The sequence below is a fragment of the Echinops telfairi genome, unplaced genomic scaffold, assembly GCF_000313985.2.
Source record: "Echinops telfairi isolate 266 unplaced genomic scaffold, ASM31398v2 ScPeMD7_2010;HRSCAF=2546, whole genome shotgun sequence".
Taxonomy (NCBI): domain Eukaryota; kingdom Metazoa; phylum Chordata; class Mammalia; order Afrosoricida; family Tenrecidae; genus Echinops; species Echinops telfairi.
Window position 1 is genome coordinate 19,497,519 of NW_022105908.1, and position 26,851 is coordinate 19,524,369.

General features: G+C 46.1%; 1 protein-coding gene across 1 annotated transcript; it reads right to left on the reverse strand.

Annotated features, from left to right (window-relative positions):
• Positions 1 to 1,128: 1,128 nt before the first annotated feature.
• Positions 1,129 to 26,805, reverse strand: CNTROB (centrobin, centriole duplication and spindle assembly protein). Its single transcript, XM_045293432.1, has 19 exons — positions 25,842 to 26,805; positions 24,568 to 24,652; positions 24,278 to 24,353; positions 23,083 to 23,239; positions 22,038 to 22,154; positions 21,488 to 21,604; positions 21,095 to 21,193; positions 19,939 to 20,175; positions 19,342 to 19,488; positions 11,116 to 11,249; positions 10,529 to 10,654; positions 10,173 to 10,335; positions 6,457 to 6,715; positions 5,137 to 5,270; positions 4,815 to 4,878; positions 4,463 to 4,633; positions 4,206 to 4,338; positions 1,881 to 1,953; positions 1,129 to 1,635 (listed from the first exon to the last, which is right to left on the reverse strand). The coding sequence occupies exons 1-19, from the start codon at positions 26,106 to 26,108 to the stop codon at positions 1,510 to 1,512; spliced, it is 2,685 nt and encodes an 894-aa protein (XP_045149367.1). The 5' UTR covers positions 26,109 to 26,805; the 3' UTR covers positions 1,129 to 1,509.
• Between the last annotated feature and the right edge of the window lie 46 nt (positions 26,806 to 26,851).

Below are 26,851 nucleotides of genomic sequence, written 5' to 3' on the forward strand. Positions count from 1 at the left end.
TGTTGGATTGAAGTGCCTTGTGTGTATTTCTGAACTTACAGAATACCATCTATTTTCTTCTATAACATTTTCACTCAGCATGTTTAGGACATTCGTCCTTATCAATGCACGTAGCTTTAGTGCGCCCATTCGCAATGCTGTCCGTGATCATTCACCTGTGCACCTTCTCGTGCTCAGCCTTCGGTGCAGAGGCAGGAACTGCCTGGGGAACACCCCTAGGGATGGATGTACTGCACTCAAGTGTCTTCATTGCAATGGTTTTGTGCTAACTTTGTACCTGTAAGACGATATGGGTAGAGTCCAACCTATCAATCAGGTCACAGTCTAAGAACCTAAAAGTTCATTCATGTGAAACACTGTGGGTAAGTCTATAGCCTATTCAGATGTAAATCCACTCATAGCAACAAATAAAGGAGTCTCCTCTCCCCCACCCCCTCATCCAAATCCAATACACCATCTAGGACAAGCCCTTCCAAAGGAACTATTTTCAGCATCACCACCTTGAGAGCTGTGTGGGGTCACGTGTAAATCCCTCTAATCCTGCTCTGCTTCTCCGAGTGGGGACTGGGAGGGTGGGGGCCTTTTCTTGGAGTCAAGGGGATGTATTTTCTCCTGTAAGATCTGCTCATTTTGGTGAGTCTTAGGATGGAATTGGGGCAAACATGGCTTTTCTTTTTCTCCAGCGCTCTGGGCTTTTTCATAGGTGTCAGGGCCGGAGGCCAGTGCAGACTTAGCGTGGACGCGTCTCTGGCTGTAGCAGAACCTGTGCGGAGTGGGAGTGAGAAGAGCTCACGCTTTCCACAGAGAAAACCTCCTCCTCCAACAGAGGAGGGGGTGAAGGGAGACGTCGGACAGGGCAAGAGATGACAAAATAATAATTTATACATTATCAAGGGTTCAGGAGGGAGGGGGGCAGGGAGGGAAGGGAAAAGTGAGGAGCTGATGCCAGGGGCTTAGGTGGAGAGCAAATGTCTTGAGAATGATGAGGATAACGAATGTACCAATGTGCTTTATATAATTGATGTATGTATGGATCGTGATAAGACTTGTATGAGCCCCAATAAAATGATTAAAAAAAAAAACACTTTCTGAACTATCAAATAGGGACTCAAAATTTTTATACACTAACATAGCACTTTATTAAAAGTTCCTTTTTTTCTGATTATTAAAGCCACTTTAGAAAATTCAGAAAATACAGAAATGTACACGAGAAAATAAATATCTTCCATCATTTCACATCAACCAGATATTACCCTTTACACAGTCACCCTTAGCTCCTTCAAAGGTCTACAGTCTATCAGACGCCAGGCAAGTCTCTGGCCACAGAATAAAACACTTAAAAACACACACACAAACAGAATGAAAGGTTCTTTACAAAGTACTTGCCTACAAAAGGAGTTTCCACTTTTCTTTACAAAGTTGTTTCCTTTTTCCAAATTCCCATGAGTCAGAGACTCTACTATAGACTAGCAAACATTTGCTGAACTCATAATACAACAAAGAAGAGAGCTATCGCCAGACCCCGCCTCGACTCCTCACGCTACCGGGAGCAGGATGCCCGCTTCTCTTCCTTCCTGGAGGTTTGTCAGTCTTAGGGACTGTGGGAGGGCGACGAGGGACAGCCTGGGGGGGAATCTGAGGGGTGGGGGGGTGGGGTGGGAGAAAAACGTCAGTATCCTCTCAACCCCCCAGCTCCGCGGAGGGAAGACAGTGCAGCGAGGGAGCCCCAACGATCACCACAGGCAAAGGAGCATACAACACGGGAAGAGAAGTTGGAGGGCAGGGGCGGAGGAGTACAACCAGGCGGGAAGTACGGACAGCTGAGAGGACGAGTCAGTGAGCGTCTTTTACCCCCTGGTCCCTGCCCACCAGTCCCTCACCTCTTTCCGGGGGATCTCACCCAAGCGGGAGTCGGTGTTCCTTCGGGGGACATTATCTCCTTGGCCATCAGCCCTGCCACACAAATCAAAGGTATGAGTAGGGGAGCTATTCCCCCTTCTACCCAACTCTGTCTCCTAAGAATAGGAGCACCCCAGCCCTACCTTACAAATCCAGCTAGAACAGAGCATGGGCACTGGTTCAGACGAGAGCTCTTGACCCACAGAATCCAGGACAGATAAGCCCCTCAGGAACAGTAATGGGAGTAGAGATACCACGAGGGTAGGGGAAGGTGGGGGAGAAGGGGGAAACCGACTACAATAGGGTACAACAACAGAATCATGAGCGAAGGGAGACAGTGGATGGTGCAAGATATGAAAATAATAATAATTTATCATTTACCAGGGACCCATGGGGAGGGAAGGAAAAAAGAGGGGCTGATACCAAGGGCTCAAGCAGAAAGAAAATGTTTTGAAAATGATGATGGCAACATATGTACAAATGTGTTTGATACAATTGATGTATGGACTCTTATAAGAGCTGTAAGAACTCCCAATAAAATTATTGATAAAAACTTTAAAAAGATAAGAGCAAACAACAAAGACCCAGGATGAAAGGCCAGGAGGCATACGTACATTAAAAGAAGGAGCTGTACTAGAGAATTTAAATCTGAAGACTCTGAGTTACAGGATAAAGAGAAAAAAGAAAAAGTAGAAAGCTGTGGAGAAGAGATCGTTCATTCATGTTTAAAAGAAGAAAACGCTGTAGAAAACACTATTCAAATTCCATGAATGGGTAAATGGTAGCCACACAATGGAAAAATAAGTTAGTCATAAAATGTGAATGAAGTTATACATTTTGATCAACAATTCTATATAAGAATCCTTGCAGAGGAGTCTCGGGGAGGAGATGAGCCAGTCAGGGTGCGATGTAACAACGATGAAAAATACAACTTTGCTCTAGTTCCAAAATGTTTCCTCCCCGCTCCCACTATCATGACACGAATTCTACCTTGCAAGTCTGGCTAGACCAGAGGATGTACACTGGTACAGATAGGAACTGGAAATACAGGGAATCCAGGGCAGATGATCCCTTCAGGACCAGTGGTGTGAGTGGCGATACTGGGAGCGTAGAGGGAGAGTGGGTTGGAAAGGGGGAACCGATTACAAGGAACTATATGTGACCTCCTCCCAGGGGAACAAACAACAGAAAAGTGGGTGAAGGGAGACGTTGGACAGGGCAAGATATGACAAAATAACAATTTATAAACTATCAAGGATTCATGAGGGAGGGGGGAAATGAAGAGCTAATGCCGGGGGTTTAAGTGGAGAGGAAATGTTTTGAGAATGATGAGGGCAATGAGTGTACAAATGCGCTTTACACAATTGATGTGTGTGTGGATTGTGGTAAGAGTTGCATGAGCCCCTAATAAAATGATTTTAAAAAAGAATCCTTCTTTAAAAGGGAAAATGTAGGAAAATTTCAAATTTCTATCAATTCCAGATTTTCTGGAGCCTTGGAGGCTAAATGACCCCTTGATATCTTTAAAGCTCAAACCAAAAATATTCCCTGAAGGCAACTTAAATGCAACACCGTTTCATTGAATAAGCAAGGTCTGCTGTGAGCCTTGTGCTCCTTCAAGACCATCTGGATGTCATCGAATTGAAGATCCGCGGAGACGGCGGGAACAGGCGGAGTCTGCTCCTGAGGAGGAGGACGCAGACAGACAGGCGGCGCGCTGCACAAGCTCTAGAACGTCATCAGTGTTCCTGAACCGGGCACGAGCACCTGCTCACCGGGTGCATGTCTTACTGGGCACGTTCTGAGAACTATTAAACTGCAGTTCTGATATGTGCCACGCAGAGACAAACCTGAACACACGATGCTGCGTGAAAGAAGTCAGATGTCATAGGTCACATGGTGGGACTCCGTTCCCAGGAGCTCCCAGCACAGGTAAACCCAGAGACACGAAGACGCTGACTAGGGAGAAGGGAGGGGGAATAACTGCTTAGGGAGGTGTTGAGGGGAGGAAAATGTTTCAAAACTAGAGGTGGGAGTTACGAAAGATTGTGAATGGATGCAATGGTTGGCTTCATTTGATGCTACACGGATCGTACCTCCTTTTCTTACGAAAGCAATGAAGAGGAAGACGTAAGAGGTGCAGAGCAGTGAGATGCAGGAAAAGGAGAGATTTGTTTGATCTCGATCTCCTTTCTCTTTCTTCTCGGCGAACAAGACCCTCCACTCCCACCCCGACGGATCCATTTCCCTCCACACAACCCACATTTGCGGCTCGCAGCCCTTGCCCCTCGCTCCCTGGCTTGTACCCGCTGGGTTCCAGCCTCTTCAGGTAGAGCAGCAGATCTTCAGCAGGCAGGGTCCCCCAGCCCCGAGTCTGGTACAGTCGCAACAGTTGAGACATTTCCATCAGCTGCCTCGGGGTCGGTAGCCCGTCACCCCCTGAGAGAGAGAGAGAAATATGCGCACCACCGTGGGGCTGCTCTCCCGGCCTCATCCCGCTCCCTCCGAGGCCTCCTGAAGCTCCGGTTCTGGCTCCTGACCCAGGAAACCACGAGTGGCTTACCTCTTTCCGGGGAGCCACCAGTGGGAACACTGCCCTGTGAATGGGTTGAAGGAAGCTCTGGTACCCGGAAGAGACTAGACGCCATGGTTAAGGGAACTTTAGTTTTGTGGACAGGAGGTGGAAGGCGTGGCACCTGAGAGGCTTCCTCCCAAGACGGAACCGTCAGAGGACCTAGCAAAAGGCCGCAGATTCAAGAATGAGCCACTGGGTTGAAGAGCCAAGGAAGCTCTACCTCTCTAACATTTATTAGGCTTTATGACCCTTGTCCGCATCTGAAAATTCACCTGAATACCCATTCCAATTCCCATCTTTTCCAGGCCCCAGCCCACCTTTCCTCAGAGTGGGAACTCACCGGACCTAGGGGGTAACAGGTCCACAGAGGCGTTCACACTGTTCTGGGGGACGGCCTCCAGCAGCTGGGGAGAGAAAAGGCCCTCTAGCATTGGTCAAGAGCTGTGTCTAAGGGAAGTAGAGGCTGGTGACGTCAGAGCTAGAGTTGGTTGCCTTGGATCCAGAAGGGAATCCTGGAGCAGCAAGAAGATGGACTGGGAGAGTCAGCAGCGGGAACAAAGTATTAATCGTAGAAAAGGGAACGAAGCCAGAGCCCTAGATCCTTGAGTAGCAAGAGGAACCAAGGAAGGGGACAACAGTGGCCTGAATGGGCACTCCCTTACCTGCTGCAAAAAGTGCTTAAGACCATGTAGCTGAGGAGGTGGCAGCCCTTGCTTTAGGAAGCCATCCTCATCGATTCTAGAATCTTCTTCAGGAAACGGATGCTCTGCCCTGTGATCAGGATCAAAGGCCCCACCTGCAGAGGAGCGGGCTCCAGCTGTAAGGTGTGATAAACCCACGCCAAGCCTCCTGCCACTGCGCCGACTGTGACTCATGGTGGCTCTGTATAAGGTTTCTGAGACTGCATCTCCACAGGAGCAAGTTGCTCTGTCTTTCGCTAGCAGAGCAGCTGAGGGTTTGAACCGGCCCCCTTGTGGTTAGCAGCCCACTGCCTGCTCCACAGCGCCATCGGGGACTGAAAGTGAGATAACTATATGGGTGCTAAAAGAGCCCGTGTAGCGTACATGTGCAACACAGATGCTGTAAGGGGTGCCTCACGAGCGTCCAGGAAAAGAGACCCATTACATAAGAGACATCACAGCAAAGACGAGAAACTAATGGATGTTTCAAATTCTGGAGAAGGAAGAGTCGATGGTGACTAGGAAGTAGCACAGATCGATTCTAAGACAGAGTAGGCAGAAGGGGAAAGCTGCCGTCACCAGACTCTAAATAAACACAACCACAAACTCCTTAAAGAACAGAAATCAATATCCAGAATACTTTGGGATTCATAGAGAGGTTTGGACCTTCATTAGTACATGTTCTCATACTTTAAAAACTATTATGTAGTTTAAAATTTTTTAATTAATATCATTCTTGATCCCACCTAGAGTCACATTTGTGCCATAATGTAATACCCCACACCCACCCATATCGGAGCCGACCAACCAGCAGAGGAAACCACACCAAAGGTTAGCCAGTCCGGTGATGGCTATCAACCCATTGCCTCTCTTTAAATCGGATCTAAGACATGCAGACACCAGTGTCTCAATGCAGTTTCAGGGTCTGGGATGGAGTAAGTGGCATGGCTGGCCAAACTTATGTGGAGCAAGGGAGCAATAACCTTGAGTGAGCACAGCATGCTGGTTTCCCACGAGAAAGGCATACTATGCAGGGACAGGCAGAATGAAAAGACCAGGCAGACCCGGAGACAGGGGCATCCCGTGACTAACTCTAAGTCTTGGTAAGCCCCTCGCATCGCAGTTCCATAACAATCTCCCTCCCCTTATTGAAACTACTTTTGAGTATCTGCTATTTGTAACATCACTAAGAGATCTGAGAAACGAAATGCTGAAGTCCCACACAGAGAAGCAGCTAGGTAAGAGGGAGGCCATTCTTGGATATAAGGTGAACCCCAAGGGCTGCTGTCTGTCCCTCGTTACCTGTGGGTGGAGTAAGATCTGGCTTTGGTTCCAGAGGCCGGAAGGAATGCTGACTTTGGAAACTGGGACCCAGCAGGAGGCTAAGATCTGGGGAAGGACTAGAGAGGACGGGCGGCACTCCAGGTAGCTCATCCCTGATCTCCCGACCCTGCTGCAGCACAGGCTTCAAGGCCACGGCCACCGGAGGCACAGTCCAGAGCCGCCTCTCCTCCTTCTCTGGCTCCTGAGGCCCAGGACTGGAGGGCCTGGTGGTAGGCACCTGTGTAGAAGAAAGAGGCAGAAAAAAGAATCAGTCAGGAGGCTCTGACACCCAAGTCAGAGAGGATACCATGAGAAAAGAAAACTAGAACAATGTCTGTATAAAGACAAAATATATTTTTTAAAATACTACCAAACTGAATCCAGCAGTGTATTTTTTAAAAAAACTTATATCCAAGTGTGATATAGCACAGGAATTCAAGGGTAGTTCAACATAAGAAAATTAATCAATGTAATATACCACAGTAACAGAACAAAGGCAAAAATATAAAAACTACCATCTCCATTGATAGAGAAAAGATTTTTGACACAACTCACCATCCTATATTGAGAAAGCCATTCAACAAACTAGGAGTAGAAAGAAACCTCAACATAATGAAGGGCATTAATGAAACCCCAAAGTTAGCATCATACTCAGTGTTGCAAGACAAAGTTACCCCCTAAAATCAGGAACAAAACTCGCTACCTGCTTTTACCACTGCTACTCATTGTTGCACCAGAAGCTCCAGCCAGAGCAATTAGGCAAGAAAATAAAATTAAAAGGGATTCAAATTTAAAAGTAAATATTTTTCTATTTGCAAAATAAATGACCCCCATATATATATAAAATCTTAAACACACACATAAACATTACAGTTAATAAATCTATTCAGCAGAAGTGGCAGGGTATAATACCGATACATAAAAGTCCCTTGTATTTCTATATGCCACAATAAACAATCTGAAAAGGAAATTAAGAAAACAATTACATTTACAATAGGCTCTAAACGAATACAATACTCAGGAATACATTTAACCAAGGAGAAGAAAAATTTGTCTACTGAATATTATAGTACAATGCTGAAAGGAATGAAAGGAGTTGAATATATACATATTCCCTGTTCATAGAGTAAAAGACTTAATAGTCTTTAATGTCAATATAACCCTAAGCAATCTACAGATTCCATACAATTCTTATTAAAATGCTAAGAAGTTAACCCACACACTTATGGTCAACTGATTACTGACAAGGTTGCAAGTCCACTCAACAGGGAAGGGACAGTCTCTTCGGGCAGTCGTGTTGGGGCACCTGCATTCCCACAGCTCAGAGAGAGAGGGCAGTGGGACACCCCCTCACATCGTATATGGCACTAACTGAAAATGGGCAAGGGAGGGAACTATCAACACTAAAACATGAAATTCCTAAAATAAAGCGTAGGGTCAAGGTCAGGAGTTGGCAATGAGTTCTTAGATATGACACCTCTATCCAAGCAACAAAATTAAAAAGTGGACCTAATAAGAATTTGAACATTTTATGTATCAAAGGACATTTTCAAAAAAGTAAAAAGGATGGAGGGAAATATTTGCAAATCATGTATCTGGTAAGAGTCTAGGATCCAAAATATATAAAGAACAACAACAAAAAAACAAACGAGGGTGGGGGAGGGAGGGAGAAAAGAGGAGCTGATACCAAGGGCCCGGGTAGGAAGAAAATGCTTTGAAAATGCTGATGGCAACAAATGTACAAATGCGCTTGACTGTGTATGGACTGATGCATGGATTGTTATAAGAGCTGTAAGGGCCCCCAATAAAATGATTTATTAATTAAAAAGACAAAACAAAAACCCTGCCCAATTAAAAACTGTGCATACAATTTGAATAGCTGTTTCTTCAAAGAAGATATAAATGGCCAACGGGTAAGACATGGCGGTTGCTGCTGGGAGCTGCGGCGTGGGCTCCGACTCACTGTCAGCCTGTGTGCAGGGGACAGGCACTGCCCAGCCCTGCTCCACCGTCACAGCTGTTCTGATGTTTGCGCCCACTGCTGCAGTCAGTGTCCACCAGTCTTGCCCCTTGCCCTTCCTCTTTTTCGCTGCCCCTCTGCTTTACCAAGCATGATGGTCTCTCCTGATAACGTGTCCAAAGTTGAAAAACAACAAAGTTGCATCAAGTCGAATGCAACTCACAGTGAACCCATAGGAGGACATAGTAGAGCTGTCTCATACGATTTCCAAGGCCATGATCTTTAGAGAAGCAACTGCTCATCTTTCTCTCTCAGAGCGGCCGGTGGATTCACACCACAGACCTTTCCGTTAGCAGCTGAACCACGGAGTCAACGGGGCTGCTCATTACCACCAGCATGACTTTAAATGTTCAACAAAACCCCAAACCAAGTTCATTGCCACCCAGTCCATTCCAACTCACAGGGGACCTACAGAACTGGTCCTGTGGGTTTCCAAGCCTGGAACTCTTTACGGGAGTAGAAACTCTCTTTTTTCCCTGTGATAGTTAGGAAATGTTGACATGGCAAATGTTTTGTTATATATTTTGTTTTACTGAAAAAAAAAAAAAGAAAAAGAAAATACACCCACTAAGAAATACCACTTCACACCCACTTGAATGAGTATTATTATAAATTAAAAAAAAAAACAGTGCCGACAATCAGAAAGTAACAAGTGTTGACAAGGATGTGGATAAACTGGAATCCTCATGTATCGTTGATAGAAATGTCAGTGGTGCAGCCACGATGGAAAGTTTGGCAATTCTCAGAAAGTTGGAATTACTCCATGACCAAACGGCTCCACTCCTGCATATGTACCCAATAGAACTGAAAGTAGAGCCTCAAGTAGAGACGTGAACACAAGTGCTCAGGCAGCATAAGCACAACAGCCAACAGGTGAGAAATACAGGTGCCCATCAACAGATGAAACGATAAACAAAACGTATACTACACGTACTCCCTTGACTTCACTCTGCCTCAGAGAAACACTAGCGAGGGTTGCCGAGGCTGTAAACCTCTCTGGGAGCAGACAGCCTCATCTTTCTCTGACAGGGCAGTTAGTAGGTTTGAACCGCTGAGCTTCTGGTTAGCAGCCAAGAGCTTATCCAACAGCACAACCAGGTCTTATGATACATATAAAGAATACAAGGATATGCCTTAGCCATAGGGAGAAATTCATTTCTAACACATGTAACAACATGGATGGAACCTGAAAACATGCTAATGAAATAAGCTAGACAACTAAAAAGACATGTATAAGTTTACCAATATGAAGAATCTAGAAAAGGCAATTGCATAAAGATAGAAAGTAGATTAGTGGCTACCACAGGCTGGGGGAAGGAGGGAACAAGGAGTTATTACTTGATGAGTACTGAGTTTCTGTCTGGGGTGATGAACGTTTTGGAAATGAATAGTGGTAAATTATAACATTCTTGATTATTTGTATCTTACAATTCAACCTCCAGATTCTTTTCTGTATATACTTACACACAGGTATATATTAATATTTTCTGCAGCACTGTTACAGAAGCAAAACAGAGACAACAATTTAAACGTTCACTGTAAGCATTTGCTAAAACGAAATGTCCGGAAGGCTACCAAGAAGGCCCTCAGTGACACATGCCCTCCTCGGGAGGGAGTCCAGGACACAGCAAGAACCTTGTGCACAGTGAGTCTGAGGCGCGGAGACCAAGCGTACCGGTGCATTGGGAGACGGGTGAGTGGTGCTAAGCAGCTGACTGGCCTCATCCCAATGGGCTTGTAGCATGGCTTGGAGTCGTTCTATCAGCTCCACCCGCTGTTCCTCTAGCTGTTGGTTCTCACTCTGCAGGTCTCGCACTCGGGCTTGCTCCCGGGCCAGTCTGAAGAAAAGAGGGAGATCTGACTTGGGTCTTTAGAAAAGCAGAGACATGGGGACTAGGAAAAGCCAGCACAGAAGGTCAGTTGAAATTCTAAAAGGAGTTGGGGTCCACTGAACAGAGGACAGCGACATTGCTTTGGTGCTACTCCTGGCAAGGGGCTGTGGCCTAAGAGGGAGACGCCAGGGACCAGGACCTGAGCTCATAGTCCTGAGCCACTTGCTGCTGCCGTTCCTCTCGCTCTGCCGCTTCCACCTTGAACTGAGTCAACTGACAGGCCAGTTCCTGCTGGTGCTGCCCATTTAGCTCCTGCAGCTGCTTCCTAGAGGGAAGGAAAGGGGCCTGAGTCTGGAGCAAGAGGTGCGCAAGGGAGAAGACCGGGGGTTCAGAGGAGAGGGAAGGGCAAAGCTGGTGTCTTGTAGTAAGAAATACAGACTGAAGGGAAAATTATTTCTTTAGGAGGTATTTCCCAAAACACTGGTAGAGGAGTGGGGGCGAGATGTGTCCACTGGAATGGAAGGATGCTCAGTCCCAGGGGAGGCTCTGGAGAGCACTACTTCACAGCTCAGCACTGTCCACATCAATGAATAGTTACATTCCTATGCACCTGAAGGCAGCACTCCCAGAGAGACCGAGGTGACGGCTCACAGGAGGGAGAGCAAATTAGGAGCTAGTGTGCTTGACAAAGGCAGAGGGATGCCAGGAGACCCGGGCGAGGTCTTTCCAGTACTTTCTATATCTGCTGAAACTGGGGCAGAGCAGCAGCCAGTGAGTCCCAAGTACCTGTGGTGTTCCCGTAGGGAAGCTGCTTGCCGGAGGCTGCTCTCCTGAGCCTGGGCCAGCCGCTCGGTCACCCGCTGCTCCAGCTGCACCGCCAGCTCGGATTCCATCTGGATCCTCTGGCTTTCATACCGAGCCTGGGAGTGAAAGAAGGTGGCATACGGTCCCTTCCTTTTGTTTGGGGTACGACCCAGACAAACTCCACCAACCTTAGTTCCCTCTCCTATGCCGAGAGTCTAACAAACAAAGAATGTGTTGCAATGAAAGGGGTTTCCTTTCCCTATGAAGCCACAAAGTATTCACATCTTATCTGTGTACAAAAGCAGAAATGACTTTGGAAAACATGGGGGGGGGGGGGAAACATTTTTTTTTAACCAAAAGAATGATTAGGTGTAACCATCAAATCTGTTGTTAGGTGCTTGATAGAACAGCAGCATACCACCTACAACCCAGCAGGCACTCAAGAAAGGCCAGTGTCCCTTTCTCTGAAAGGAGTCCTGGTGGAACAGTGGCTAAGCACTGGTCGCTGCCCCGATGCTCTGGGAGAAGAGGAAGGGGGATCCTTCCTGGGGTTCTATCCTTAGACGTGTCTTCTGTCACATGTGGCACTCTTACTCACCAATGCTTTCATATGTGTATAATACACTTTGGGCATGTTTTTTGCTACCATTTTATACTTAGCTTCCTCTTTCTCTTCAGCCTACATCTTTCATCCCATATACCCAGTAACCTACTGACCTGAAAAACCTACTCTATTTGGATACATCTCAAATCGAATACATCTGAATTGAGCTGGCTTGGTTTTCGCTTGTTTAACATTTAAGCATAGAAGACAAGAAAGCAGAGGAAAATAAATGCCAAATAAGCAAGACAGATAGGAGGCACAAAATGCAATATTAATCCAAGTGTGAACAAAGAAATTAAACATAAGTAAACTCAATGCTTCAGTTAAAAGGCAAGTACATAAAGGTTGAAAGTAAAAACAATGAAAAAAATATTTACCAAGCAAATTCCATTTTAAAAAGGCTGACCTGACTCCACTACTATCGGCAAAAGAAGACTCTAAGGCAAAAGCATTATTAGGGACGGCCGCTTCACTAAGGGTGAGACATTCAGTTTGCATGGAAAACATAGTGGTTTTCAAATTCATAGGCATTTACTATATAGTTCCAAAATGTATAAAGCCACAATCAACAGACTAAAAGGATACACAGGCAAATCCACACTCAATGAAATTTTAACAGAAAGAATAACTTATAAGGATATAAGATGATTACACAGCACAAACATCAAACTGAACGGCACAGATAAACCACCCAGCACCTAGGTTTATTCCAAACAAGGCATATTAAACACACCATATATACTCGAGTATAAGCCGACCCGAATACCAGCCAAGGCACCCAATTTTGACACAAAAACTGCATTAAAAATGTGCTGAAAAACTCGGCTTATACACGGTATCTCTGTGACCAAGGGATAAGTTCTCTCAGTGACACACTTGGCTTAGTCACTTGAAGGTCCCTGTTTACTAAAGGATACTGTTTATGCCATGAGGTGAAAAAAAAACAAAAATCAATTTTGATGCTAGACTAATATAAAAATGTAAACAAAAGTCAACTGGACAGCTTCCGAAGCACTGAGCAGCTCTGTAACGACTTTACGGGAAGTAGGTATGTCAAGGATAGGCTGGAGCACCATCTACCTCCACGACAGGAGAAAGTGGCTGGAGCTCAGAAGATGGTGGAAGAGGCCCGCAGGGTGCCACTGATGCATTAGGGGCAGATGTTGCGATCTGATGGTGGACGAGGCCCGCAGGGTGCCACTGATGCACTAGAGGCAGACGCTGCGATCTGATGGTGGAAGAGGCCCGCAGGGTGCCACTGATGCACTAGAGGCAGACATTGCGATCTGACACGGTTCGGCGTGTTCAACTGGAAGTGAAACCCTCAGCCTTAGCAAGCGTGTGCCTCGATCGGTACCAAAAACAATGCACGAAGGAAGACCAGCGAGGTGCAGGAGCCGCTCTTTCCTGCAAGTCCCTTAACCGCAGGATCCAAGATAACAAGGAGGATGACCTGGGATGAAATGTAACCTGGCACAAGCTTTGGATTTACCACTATGATCCAGAGAGCAAGGATTTAAACAATGGCTTTCTGAAGGGATCTGATGGGCCGGTTAAATTCAAGGCCGAGAAGTCAGCTCAGAAAACTAGGGCTTTTCGAGATTCCAGATGGGGTAACTCTGATAGATTTTCTCTAAGGGAGTTTACCAGGAAAAGGTTTTCAGAAAAGTGAGCTCAGAAGGTTCCAGTGATTATTTTCTTTTTTAGGGGACCCCAACGATGGTCTTAATAGATTTTCCCCAAGCACATGGCTATGATTATGGAGCGTTGTTATAAGGAATTTTCAAGAGAACTGGAGACTGGAGTGGTGAGAAAATGACCAGGCAAATTGTGTCAAGGGAGTGTTTTTCATCACGACAAGATACCTGCTCATTCTTTAAGGGCATAAAAAGCTGTCCTAAGAAACCTGGTTCCATCTACTCGACACCCATGATCGTGCCCCTTCAGACTTCTTTTTGTCCTCAAAACTCAGAGCACACTGAAAAGGAACACAACTTGGATCCCTCAGTGCTAACACTGCTTCTCCGTCTTCTTTGGTTGGATATGATACAAGAAGACGGATGTCTTCAGGGAAAGGTTAAAGAGAGAAAGGAGCGCTGCCTTCACAAGTATAGAGCAATATGGAAGATAAGTCTAGAAACAGTAGCTTCGTATTTTGAATATTTTTATTTAACAAAGATTTTATTTTAATAAAGAAAAAACCCACAAACAAACAAACAAACCTTTAAATGAATAATGTAAACAAGACTACATTGATGCAGTTAAATTCTCAGGACCTTCAGTTCTTTAGAAATAGACTAACTAAATAGCTGGTATCATTGCTTACATAAGTGTATTGAACTTGATAGAGCTTATACTGAGAAATAGAGTTTACATTTTTTATTTTTAATCTTTTGATTCTGCTTCCTGTAACTTTTGAAGTACTCTCATATGGTGTGAGTTCTAAGATAACCACCCAGTAAGAAAGAGTAAATAGCATCCAAATTAGTAAAGGGAAGTGGAGGGTGGAGTGAATGAGTTTAGAAAGTCCAAAGGAAGAAAAGAGACGAAGGAAACATTGGAACAACGGGATAGGCCAAGTACGATGGAAAAAGATCAATAATTATGTCACGCATAAACAAACAATATGTGAAAAGATATAGATTTTAAGAACATATCTTTCTTTTGGGCTTATAAAAAAAAGAAAAGACAAATTACTGACATCAGAATTGGAAAAGGGAATTATTACTCTGAGGCTGAAAAGTATTACAATATTTTAACATAAACTATTACAAATATAACAAAGTGTATGCCAAGAATTTTATGTATTTATTTATGTTTAATACATCACAGTGAGACACAGGCCATAGAGGGCTGGCACCTCTTCAGCCAATAAATTTAACTTAAATGAACTGGGTAAATTTATCAGAAAACATAATGGAAATTTGTTATTAATACCCTTTCTACAAAGAAAACAAAAAGCCCAGATGACTTCACTTGTAAATACTTGTAACCATTCAGGAAGAAGTGGTGGCGGTGGGGCAGGGTGGGGGAGTGCGGGGAGACAGCCATGGAAAGGGTTAAGTTGTTTTAAGTTGCTGAATGCAAAAATGATGATCTGTTATGTAAACCCTCAACTAATCCACAATAGAAAGTTAGTTTTAAAAACTAAGGAAGGAATACAATAAGATCATTTTATATACTTTGCCAGAGAACAGTCTTATCATATGAGACTAACATAATCCTGATCCAAACCTGACAAAGATATTTTGAATAAAGAAATTCCAGGCCAATATTCTTTATGACTATCAAAACAAAAATATGGGCAAATAGAATGCAACAAAAATGTTAAAAAAAAAAAAAAGTTACTATATATGACCAAGTAGTTTATCTAAAAATGCAAGGTTGGTTTAACATGTGTAAACCAATCAGTATCATTCAGATTTCAATAAAAAAAAAATGATGCCATGTGATCATTTTGAGATATGCAGAGAAACACTTAATGAACGTCAATCCTCCTTCATGGTTGTGTGTGGGTACAACCCCACACACAAAGTTTAACCTGCAAACTGTGAATCTGATAGAGTTGCAGCTGTCAGATGCTATTGCGTCTGCATTGATTCACAGCAACCTTGTGCACAAAATCCTACAGCTCCCATCATACTGGTGAAACACTGAAGGATGTCCAATAAGGGTGGAGGCAAAAGAGGCCTTCCGTCACCACTGTTCCACACTGGGCGGAGACGTGAGTCAGGCAGGCCAGGGGAAAGACTGGAAAGTCACTCCTCACCTTCAGGACCTACAAAGCCGCACGAGTCACAACAAAGTGGTCCTGATGAGAGAATCCATAACAGGACAATGGAACAGCACAGAGCTCCAAAGCAGAGTCACGCGAATGTAGTGCACGGATCTATGAGAGAGGAGCAAAGGCGTGCCATCGAAAAAGGATATTCTTGGATGACGATCAACAAACATGGGTGAAGGGAGTCAGGGGACAATGTAAGATATAAAGCAATAATTTATAATTTATAAAGGGTTCATGAGAGTGGGAGGATCAGGGAGGAAAAAGTGAGTTGATATCAAGGGGTCAAGCAGAAAGAAAATGTTTTGAAAAGGATGATGGCAACATAATGTACAAATATACTTGACATAATGGATGTATGCATGGATTGTTATGAGAGCTGTAAGAGCTCCCAATAAAATGATTTTTTTAAAAAACCAAAAAAGATATTCTTTTCAACAAATGGTGCTAGAATGACTGCATATCTACAGGTTCTTTAAAAAAGAAACTGAGGTCTGTCTAAATAAGATAAGCTGGATGAACCACATGGAGGAGAAAACAACGGGCCGACAGTTCCAGGGGAACATGGGAGAAAGGGAGGTGGGGGGAAAGGTAGTGGTGTTAACAAACCCAGGGACAAGGGAACAACAAGTGATCCAAATTGGTGGTGAGGAGGGTGTAGGAGGCCTGGTAGGGGTTGATCAAGGGTAAAGTAACCTAGAGGAATTACTGAAACCCAAATGAAGACTTAGCATGATAGTGGGACAGGAGGAAAGTCAAAGGAAATAGAGGAAAGAGCTAGGGGGCAAAGGGCATTTGTAAAGGTCGAAATACAGGCATGTACATATGTAAATATATTTATATATGAGGATGGGGAAATAGATTTACGTGCATATATTTATAGGTTTAGTATTAAGGTAGCAGATGGACATTGGGGCTCCCATCAAGTACTTCCTCAATGCAAGAACACTCTGTTATATTAAACTGGCATTCCGTGATGCTCACTTTACTGACACAATCGCTGAAGACAAAGCGGGTGCATAAGCAAATGTGGTGAAGAAAGGTGATGGTGCCCGGCTATCAAAAGATACAGCATCTGAGGTCTTAAAGACTTGAAGGTAAACAAGCGGCCATCTAGCTCAGAAGCAACAAAGCCCACATGGAAGAAGCACACCACGAGGTGTGGATAAGGATCAGGTATCAAGCATCAAAGAACAAAACATCATATCATTGTGAATGAGGGGCAGTGTGGAGTGGGGACCCAAAGCCCATCTGTGGGCAACTGGACATCCCCTTACTAAAGGGTCACAGGGAGGAGACGAGCCAGTCAGGGTGCAGTGTAGCAACGATGAAACATACAACTTTCCTCTAGTTCCCAAATGCTTCCCGTCCCCGCCCCCCCATCATGATCCCAATTCTACCTTACAAATCTGGCTGGACCAGAGGATGTACACTGGTACAGATAGGAACTGGAAACACAGGGAATCCAGGGCAGATGATCCCTTCAGGACCAGTAGTGAGAGTGTAGGGACAGACAACAGAAAAGTGGGTGAAGGGAGACGTCGGCCAGGGCAAGATATGACAAAATAATAATTTATAAGTTATCAAGGGTTCATGAGGGAGGGGGGAGTGGGGAGGGAGGGGGGAAAATGAGGAGCTGATGCCAGGGGCTTAGGTGGAGAGCAGATGTTTTGAGAATGATGAGGGTAACTAATGTACAAATGTGCCTTATACAATTGATGTATATATGGATTGTGATAAGAGTTGTATGAGCCCCCAAAATGATTTAACAAAAAAGAAAATGAGGTAGAGACTTTACACTTTTCCTCTCACAAAAATTAACTCAAAGTGGATTATAGGCCTACATATAAAATTGTAAAACTTCTAGAAGACAACATAGGAGAAAATCTAGGTGATCGTGGTTTGATAATGAGTTTTCAGATACAACACCAAAAACACAATTTATGAAAGAAAAAAAAAAGGATAAGTAGGACTTTATTATAATTAAAAACATCTTGAAAAGACACCATGAAGAAAATGAAGAAGTGGAAAGTGAATGTTTTGAGAATAATGGGGTCAACAAATGTACAAATGTGCTTGATGTAATGGATGTATGTATGGATTGTGATAAGAGTGGTACAAGTCACCAATAAAATGATTTAAATTTTAAAAAAAGGATAGCTATAAGTAAAAATAAATAAATAAAATGAAGACAAGCCGCAGACTAGGAAAAATCAAGAGGGAGCTTCTAAAAGCATGTGGAGAACTTCACCTTTCATAATTCCCCTCGTATCTCATAAAAGACTTGTGTCTGTACTACAATGAACTCCCACAACTCAGTAATAAGAAAACAACCCAATTAAAAAGCAGCAGCAGCAAATTCTGGTGAAAACGTAAAATGGTGCAGCTGGTTTGGAAAACAGTTAGGCAGTTCCTCAAAGAGTTGAACACAGACGTACCACCCAGCACTTTCAGTCTAAGGCGTATACATAGGATGAATGAACCAGCACAGGACCTTGCACACAAGTGTGCACTGCAGTCCTCTGCCGAGAAAACTTGGAAACCACTGAACTGGCATTAACAGATGAATGGATACACAAAATACGGTACACACATACGGTGACTAGTACTCAGCCACAACATCAATGCATCTTGAGAACATCAGCCTAAACAAAGTAAGTCAAACGTGAAAGCACAAATACTGTAGGGTCTCCTTTATAGGAAATTCCTACAACAAGCAAGTTCATAGACGGAAAGCAGGGAAGTGGCTGCCATTGACTGGTGAATGAGGGGAATGGGAAGTGAAAGCTTAATGGATGGTTCCGGGCTCCCATTGGACTGAAGAAAATGTTCCGGAACTAGATAGTGGTGATGGCGGCACGATACTGCACCATACTGCCAATCAATTGGACAAGTCAAGACCATTCAAATGGTGCGTTTACAACAGAAAAAAATTTCTTTGGACTTCTACTTATCATCTTCACAAAATTAAATTTTATATAAGGACTTAAATGTGCAAAGCAAAACTTGGAAACCTGAAAGAAAATGGAGGAGGATTAAATACAAGTAAAACGGCGAATGCTACGCTGCTGAATCTCACTTCCATTTGAAAAGCTTCAAAGAGCTAGCTAAGTGGAAAATGATTTCCAAGTAACATTAGGTCTGACAAATAATTTGGGGAGCGGCCGCATACCAGGCCATGTGCTGTTCTGGTGATTTCAGAGGGAACTATAATAACCACTGCCCTCTTGGGCCCCCACACACTCAGGGGGATACCAAACCATTTGGTATGGAATTGATTCCAGCTCAGAAGAGCCCCCACAGGACAGAGTAGGGCTGCCCCCACGGGGTTCCCAAGGCTCGGAACCCTAACAGAAGCAGACTGCCGCACCTGTCGTCCACGGAGTGAGCCAGCAGCCCTTCAGTTAGTAGCTGGGCGTACAGCTGCTCTGCCAGCAGGGCTCCCTGCGAAGAACAAACCTACGTTCTTCAAATCACGAGAATTACAAAGCAGACTCGTGTGAGTGCACCAAAGCTCCGACGAAAACTTCCCACAGCTCAGATTCGCGTGTGTCGAGTGCCGAGTGTGGTGCCACTTCGTTAAGAACAGCCTCAGATACTTCGAGTAGAGGTAGTCTACTCTGTCATGAGGCCAGCCTGACACACGCGTCATGGGAAACTGTTGTCGAGAGAACCCCACCCGACTACACTGGCGCGGTGGGGGGAGGAAACCTGCACTTATTCTGAAGTGGCAGTGCTTGCCTCGCACCCAGAGGTCACGCTGCCCCAGAACGACCTCTTTTCAACCAGGGAAAACCCTCCCGAGCTCTGCCTCCTGACTGACCTGCACTAAGCTCATTTCCAGCTGCAGGGCATCTCGCTCTCGCCGAGCCGTGTCCAGCTCTCCTTCCAAGCGCCGCATCTCAGACTGTACCAGTGCCAACTGCTGCTGGGCCTCTCGGGCCACCTGGCCTTCCCTCTGGGTGTTCCCCTAAGAAAGAGAATGCAAGACTCAAGTAGTTAGTTACCTTACTACCCATCTCCTGGTTACCTCTATTCCTCCTCCCAATCTCGCTGGTTCCTCACATTTGTCTCATCTCCCCGTTTCTGTTTAATCCCAACTCCGTGGCCTTCCACGAACTGGATGCGCCAGCGCTTTCTGCCAGCCCGACATTCTCAATCTTGTTTCCCACATAGAGTCAGGAGCAATTTTACCTGGGTTTCCCTCCCTCTCTGATGTAGTGAAAAACATGTGAAACTCTTCACTAGAGGTGAGTAAATAAGCCCAAGTAAGCTCATGCTTATCTTGCTTACTGGGTAATCGACATGGCGTACAGTTCACTCTCCATCTTGCCCCCATACCTGATGGCATCCTCTCTTACTCGATTATTCTGTCTTCCATCTGTCCCCATCCCCCAATTCTTCCATCGGCTGCTCTTACCTTCTCCCTATCCAACTGAGCCTGTCTCTCCTCCTGCAGGGCCTGGTAGTGTTCTTTCAGCTGGTGTTCTTGCTGGGCCCACCTTTGGCGCTCATCTTCTAAGGCAGTCTGAAGCAGCTCCAATTGCCGGTGTTCGCTGAGCTGCCCAGCCCTCGCCTCATCCCGCTCTTTCTGTAGGGCCTGGCAGCGCTGCTGCTCTAGCTCCAAGCTCAAAGTCAGGGCTTGCCTTTCCTCTTCCTAGAGCCCAGGAGAAAAACCAAGATCCTTAACAGGCTTGCCAGAGACCAACAATCGTGATGTGCCTGCTAAGCTTTAGGCCTCTTAAGACACCCTAGTTGGGCCACTGTCAGGACTGTAAATTTACTGCAGTAGATGAAAGCTCCTGTTCTCCTGACTCAGGTGTACCTGGGTTCAAAGCTCAGTTTGAATGCCATTCCCATCGTTTGTGGTGTGTCTCTTTTGGAGGAGATAACAGCAGTAAAGTTTACAAAGATATGTAAAGGCCTGAGCACAGTGTCTGGCACACAGTAAGTACTTAACACGGACAGGAATAGACAATAGCTATCACCATCCTCCAAAGAAGTTCCATGAAGATTAGCAGATCAAGCAGCCAACCTTCAGCAGCAGCACTACGGCGTGGGGCCTATTAAGACTGGAAGCACCAGCATGCATGCAGCAAGCATGTGTCACGCACGCAGCAAGTTCCAAACCTACCTACAAATGTACAGGGCAATTATCAGTTCAGCTCTAACAAACGTTAAGTATCAGCTCACACCTTTTTAGGTTATATCCTAGAGCAGAGTTCCCGAACTTGGCTCAACAAAATAGCCTGGGAAAGTTCTAACAAGAATTAGGTCCCCAACCTTACCAACGAGCTACTGAATCAAAGACTCTAAAGATGAGTCTCAGGAATCTAGAGTTTATAATTTCACAGATGATTCTAATGCTTTGAGGTTACAATTTGCAGAGTCTCTTGAACTTGCTTGGTCCCAGAACCCCTTTATTGTAGATTGTCTAAAGAAACCTTGTCCCAAGGAACACACGTTGGAACACTGCCCTGGTACAACCATAAACTCCCACAATTCACTATGCATCCACTGCTCCATAGAAGCAACTAACACACTCCATTGGTCTCAACCCAGTCTAGCATTCTCACCAGCGTCTCTCTTTCCCGTTGCTGCAGTCTGGCGCCTTCCTGCTCCCGACTCAGGGCCTCCATGGTCTCAGAGAGGCTTTGCTCAAGGCGGGTTACTGTCTTTCAGGAAGAGAGGAACATGGAACAGAAGACCTGCGGGGAATGTCTGTCTAGAACACTTTTAAAAGCACTAACAAGTAACTGAGTGACCCGGGGGACAAAGAGAAGACTACACAGTGTGGGGGAAATGGGGAGCTTATCAACTCTGACAGCAGAAACCGTGATGGGAAGAGACAGATTGGCAGGACAGTCCTGTCGGTCTGCTGGAAACCCTGACCCTGGGTCGATTTCTGACCTATTCCACTTAGTGACCTGAGACCTACATTCTAACGCCTTCTGACCTGGGTTGCCTACCTCCTGCTGCTTGCTCCTGTTGAGTTCGGCTGCCTGGCGTTCCTCCTGAAGACCCCGAAGCACTTCTGTCCGCTCAGCTTCGTGCCGGTTCCAGCCCTCCACCACACGGGCCAGGGTCTTAGGAAGGGCCAGGTGGAATTCAAAATAACGCATGCCTCCTTCAACAGCCATCTTTTTCTAACGTTAGTCGGTAAACCCATTCTTCATCTCAGCTCGAAGCATGCACAATGAAATGTTGGCTGGTCACCCTTGTTTTTTTAAATCATTTTATTGGGGGCTCATACAGCTCTTATCACAATCCATACATACATACATTGTGTTGAGCACATTTTTACATTTGTTGCCATCATCATTCTCAAAGCATTTGCTTTCTACTTGAGCCCTTAGTATCAGCTCCTCATTTTTCCCTTCCCTCGCTCACCCTCCATAATTCATAAATGGTTATTATTTTTTCATGTCTTACACTGACCGATGTCTCCCTGGTCACCCTCTCATTTACTATTCCTTACGTCCTTCATAAAAACCCACCTGCATCTTGCTCCCCTTGTACCTTATCCAGCTGTTCAATCATGATGTCCTTCTTGCGGTCAGCAGCCACGGCTACAGCTAACTGCTGTTGTAGCTCTAGCACGCGCGTCTGCAGGCTCTGAATGTGGCGCTCGCAGTGCTGGCAAGAAAGATGAGGTGTCTGGGTGCCACCCATCCTTAGTCTGACCAAAGTCCACCACAGTTCTAGACTCTGCACCTCCATGACAAGGAAATAGGCTGGAGACAGGGAGCCTCCAGGCCCCAGTAACAGGGAAAACCAGGATGCTGGAGTGTTTATAGAGTCTGAGGCCGCCAATACTTTTCTTTACCTTCTCAAGACATGAGTGCTCAGGTGTCAAGCACTCCCCTTTCCTGAGAAGAGTCCCTATACACTCTCTTGCAAAAGTACACTAGAAGCCTGTGCTGCAAAGCGTGGGAAAAGGGACACCTGCCTTCAAGTAGCTCCTTGGTTGCAAGGGTTCAACGCGGTAAAGACAAAGGGGACAGCCTCTCATCCATGCCCATGCAGTTTCAAACAGAGGCACTGTGCCCTGTGCTCTTCAGACATGAAGGCCGAGGCTCACTGCAATAGCTCCAGAGCCTCTATCAACTAGGCATATTCAACAGACATGGTTGGAGTGCTTCTATGAGTTGGGTGTACTCCAGCCCACAGGGAGTCAGGCCCAAACAAGGCAGGCAAGGTACTGACCTTTGGGGAGCTTCTATTTTAGATGGGAGACAAGATATGCCAGATGGCAATGCCAAAACCAAAGCCAAATTCGCTGCCATCGAGTCTATACCGACTCATAGCGACCCGACAGGACAGGGTAGCACTACACCAGTGACAAACTATAAAGTGACTACACAGACGCAAATAACAGAGTGATTTTAGATACCGTTGTTGTTCGGTGCTACAGGGTCTATTTTGAACTCACAGTGACCTCGGGAAACATGTTAGATAAGAGGAGTCAAAAAAGGTCTCCCTGAAGAGCCATTCGAGCAAAGGCCCAGCTATCAGGCCCTTACCTCTCAGCCCTTTTCAGGAGGGCCCTCGTGTCCTCGCTTACCTTGCGGCGGGTATGCTCTGACTCCAGTGCATCTCGGAGGCCCTGAAAATCCGGGGGATTGAGTGGGGGCCCTGGCCGAAGGCTGGTGTAGCGGGGAAACAGCTCCTCCAGGGCTTGGGCGGAGCTAGATGGGGATAAGTCTTGCAGAGGCCGGGTGCTGAGGAGATCAGGTAAAGAATGTTAGGGGCTGGGAACACTCGTGAGCTCCGTGGGTGAAGTGTGATGTTTTACAAACGCGGAAACTAAAACCCAGAAAGTGCCAGAGACGTGTCCAAAGTCATAAAGCTAGGCAGTGACAGGGCCTTAACGAGAACAGAGGCCCTGGGAGTCTCACGAAAGCACTACTTCCTCCGTCTCAGAGCGGCGCAGCAAAGATCTCGGCAGACACAAGATAGTTTTTCCAGGGGAGGAAGGAAAAGCAGCTGAGAGAAAAGAAGGTACTAGGCAGAAAGTACTCATAAGATGACATGACGGGGAAAAACGGGCACTGAAAGCTCAGGGTCAAGATTCTTAGGTCCCGAAGGGAGGAGAGGACCCAGTCAGGGTGCAGTACAGCAATGACAAAACATACAACTTTCCTCTAGCTCTTTAATGCTTCTCCCCGCTGCCCCACTATCATGATCCCAATTCTGCCTTACAAATCCGGCTAAACCAGACGATGTACACTGGTATAGATAAGAACTGGAAACACAGGGAATTCAGAACAGATAAACCCCTCAGGTACAATAATGAGAGTGGCGATACCAGGAGGGGAAGGGGAAGGTAGAGGGAGAAGGAGGGAACCAATTACAAAGATCTACATATAACCTCCTCCCTGGGAGACAGACAGCAGAAAAGTGGGTAAGGGGAGACGTCAGACATGACAAAATAATAATAATTTATAAATTATCAAGGATTCATGAGGGAGTGGGGAGCGGGGAGGGAGGGGAAAATGAGGAGCTGATACCAAGGGCTCAAGTAGAAAGCAAATGTTTTGAGAATGATGATGGCAACACATGTACAAACGTGTTTGACACAATGGATGCATGCATGGATTGTGATAAGAGTTGTATAAGCCCCCAATAAAATGATTTTTAAAAGGAAAAAAAAAAGTCTTAGGTCTTTAAGAAGTAGAAGACCAATAAAGGGAGCACTAAGGAAGAGACTCACTTGGATGCTGGGAAAGCAAGCTGGGTGAAACCCCAGGGGAACTCACTTGAGCAAAGTAGCTGTGCTGTCACTGTCAAAGGAGTCCTCTTCCCGTCTCTCAATACCTGGGATAAGAGAGTCCCCTGCGGGCAGCCAGAGGGACCCAACAGCCGGGTCAGATGCGGACATCAGAGAGGCACCTTCCTGTCCGCCTCCTCCAGATGAGCGCGTTCAAGGCTTTTCTCCTAAACTTGCATGTCTGTGAGGTCCAGGTTTTCCTCCCTGCTTCTGCTCTCCACTTTCTCCCGCGCCTAAATCTAGGTTCTCCTTCAGAGCTCCAAGCAGGGGTCTACTCACGATAGGCCGCATCACGCGAGGTTTGGAGCATGGTCTGGAGTTGGCCACGGACGCTTTCCATCTCAAAGATATGCTTGGAACCATCCTAGGAAATTAAGCAACACAGATATCAGTGGCAACCTGTGTGGTCCATATTCTACCTACTGCCAGGGTAGCTGACACTCAACAACACCCAGAACACTAAACCAGTTGCTATAGCGCAGATTTCTGATCTATGCGGAGCATTATCTGTTACAGAGCAGAACTGCCCTCGGTAGGGTTTTAATGACCTTTCCGAAGCCTTTCTTCCGAGGTGCTTCTGGGTAGGTCCAAACTGCCCATCTTTCAGTCAGTAGTTGAGTGTTTAACCATTTGTACCACCCAACGAGTCCTAGCTGACTTCAGAGTCCCACTGAAAGTCAAGAGTCTCTGTCCAGCATCAGGGAAAGCCCAAACAGAACTGACCCAATAAGGTGTGTTCACCTTGAGTGGGAAATTCAAATACCTACAGAAGCAGGCAGGTGGTGTGGAGAAGTAAACTTGGAAGGTATCAGGCACGAGTCTGGCCCATTAGAGAGCAGGAACTCTTGCCCAAACACCAGTTTCCAAACTTGATTAGAGTTATCAGCTTGAAAATTATTATGACACCTTTTCCGGCCACAAGATCTTCTCTATAGTATGTACAGTTGAGTGAATTATGCTTTATTGACTTACATGTCAAACTGGAATCATTTTGAGCAGAAAGGATTTTAGCATATTTTGCTAATTTTTAAGTACCTAGATTCCCTCTTGAGATTAAGGAACCTTATCCTCGCTTTCAGTGATAACACATCATCCACCTACTCCACAGTGCAGGTGTGGAGTATAAACAACTATAAACTTTCCATGAGGAACTGTCACTATTTTCAAAAGTACAGTGCCATAGACCCCACTCTCTCTCATAAACATCTGTTGCAAAGAAGTATGATTGCGCCTGAAATCCAATAATAAAACCAAAAACCCACTGCCATTCAGTCAATTTTAACCCATAGCCATCCTATATAGGGTTTCCAAGGCTGTAAATCTTTATGGGATCAGACAAACTTACCCTTTGCCCAAGAAGCGGCTAAGGGGCTTGAACCGTCAACCTTGAAGGGAGCAGCCCAATGCTCAGCCATCAGTGCCACCAGAAACTTAGTAATAGAACAAATCTTGGTAGGTGGGGTTTTGGGTTTTTTGTAGTTTTGTCTTTACCACCCTCAGCCTCCAGACTGGTGCCTAGTACCTTCAAGGCTCCCAACACAAGCGTCCCTCACCTTTTTCTTCAAGTTGTTCTCCAGTCCCGACAAGCTTCGGCTCAGCTCTGGCAAGCCCCCCAGCACCCCGGGAGGAGGCGGGGAGGTGGGGGGTAGGTACAGCTGCGCTCGAGCTGTGGCCTCCGCCTGCCGACTGTGGCGCAAAGAAGCATAGAGCTGGGCCGTCACCTCAGAGGACACGGGGTTCAGCACCGGGGGGTCTGAGGAATCACTTAGGAGATCCTCTGAGCGCAGAGGGGAGCTGGGGCTGGGAGCCGAGGTTGTCATGGGCGCAGGGAAGAGGCGGGCGGAGGAAGCAGAGGGCTGGGAACTCCTGGCCGGGCTTTCGGGGAGCCAGGCTCAAGGGCAAGGGGGAAGATTTCAGAGGATAGGCTTTGAGACAAGGATCCCAGGTGGCACCAGGGGGGGAGATTTTTATGGTTAAGGGAAAGATTTCCTCGGACTCTTGAGGCCATGGGAGTTAAAGGCATTCCTTTTCGTCGTTCTTGCAAAGAGGGATGGGTGGCTGGGAGGATGGAGCATGGAGGAGGAGGTGGGCGCGGAAGGGCGCGTTAACAGCACCTCTTCCCAACCAGGAATTCTTTGAAGTTCTCAAACCCAGAACTGAAACTGCCAACTGAAACTGCCCCAATGGGGGCCTAGCTGCTGCCCAGTGGCCTTATGTTCGCCAGAATGGGCTTTAGTCTCAACGAGGCCAAGTCTCACTCGCCCACCCTCCTCCGCCCGTTCTACCCTGGTCAACGCTCCCGCATACGCCTTGCTACTTCTCCCGGCAAAAGAACCATACTAGGGCTCGCTCCCCAGCACCCCCAAAGAAGCCGTCTCAACCCTCGGCCTTCCTCAGACGGTGCCCCAAACGAACGCGCCTCCTAAAATCTGCAACCGCGACCAAGCTCCACATCCACAGCCCCCCACCTCACCCCGCAACTTGCCGGGGGGAGGAATAGAGAATTGTACCCTCCCACGAGCCAGGGTCCGGGAAAGCCTAGACACCCCTGCTTCGCGCCGCG

What these genes read in the sequence shown, in the direction of transcription:
- CNTROB (XM_045293432.1), bottom strand. Translation starts at nt 26,108, where the DNA reads ATGACAACCTCGGCTCCCAGCCCCAGCTCCCCTCTGCGCTCAGAGGAT. An exon ending in CTCGCGTGATGCGGCCTATC is followed by an intron (nt 24,354 to 24,567) that starts GTGAGTAGACCC and finishes GGCTGCCCGCAG; the next exon opens with GGGACTCTCTTATCCCAGGT. An exon ending in TGATTGAACAGCTGGATAAG is followed by an intron (nt 21,605 to 22,037) that starts GTACAAGGGGAG and finishes GCCCTTCCTAAG; the next exon opens with ACCCTGGCCCGTGTGGTGGA.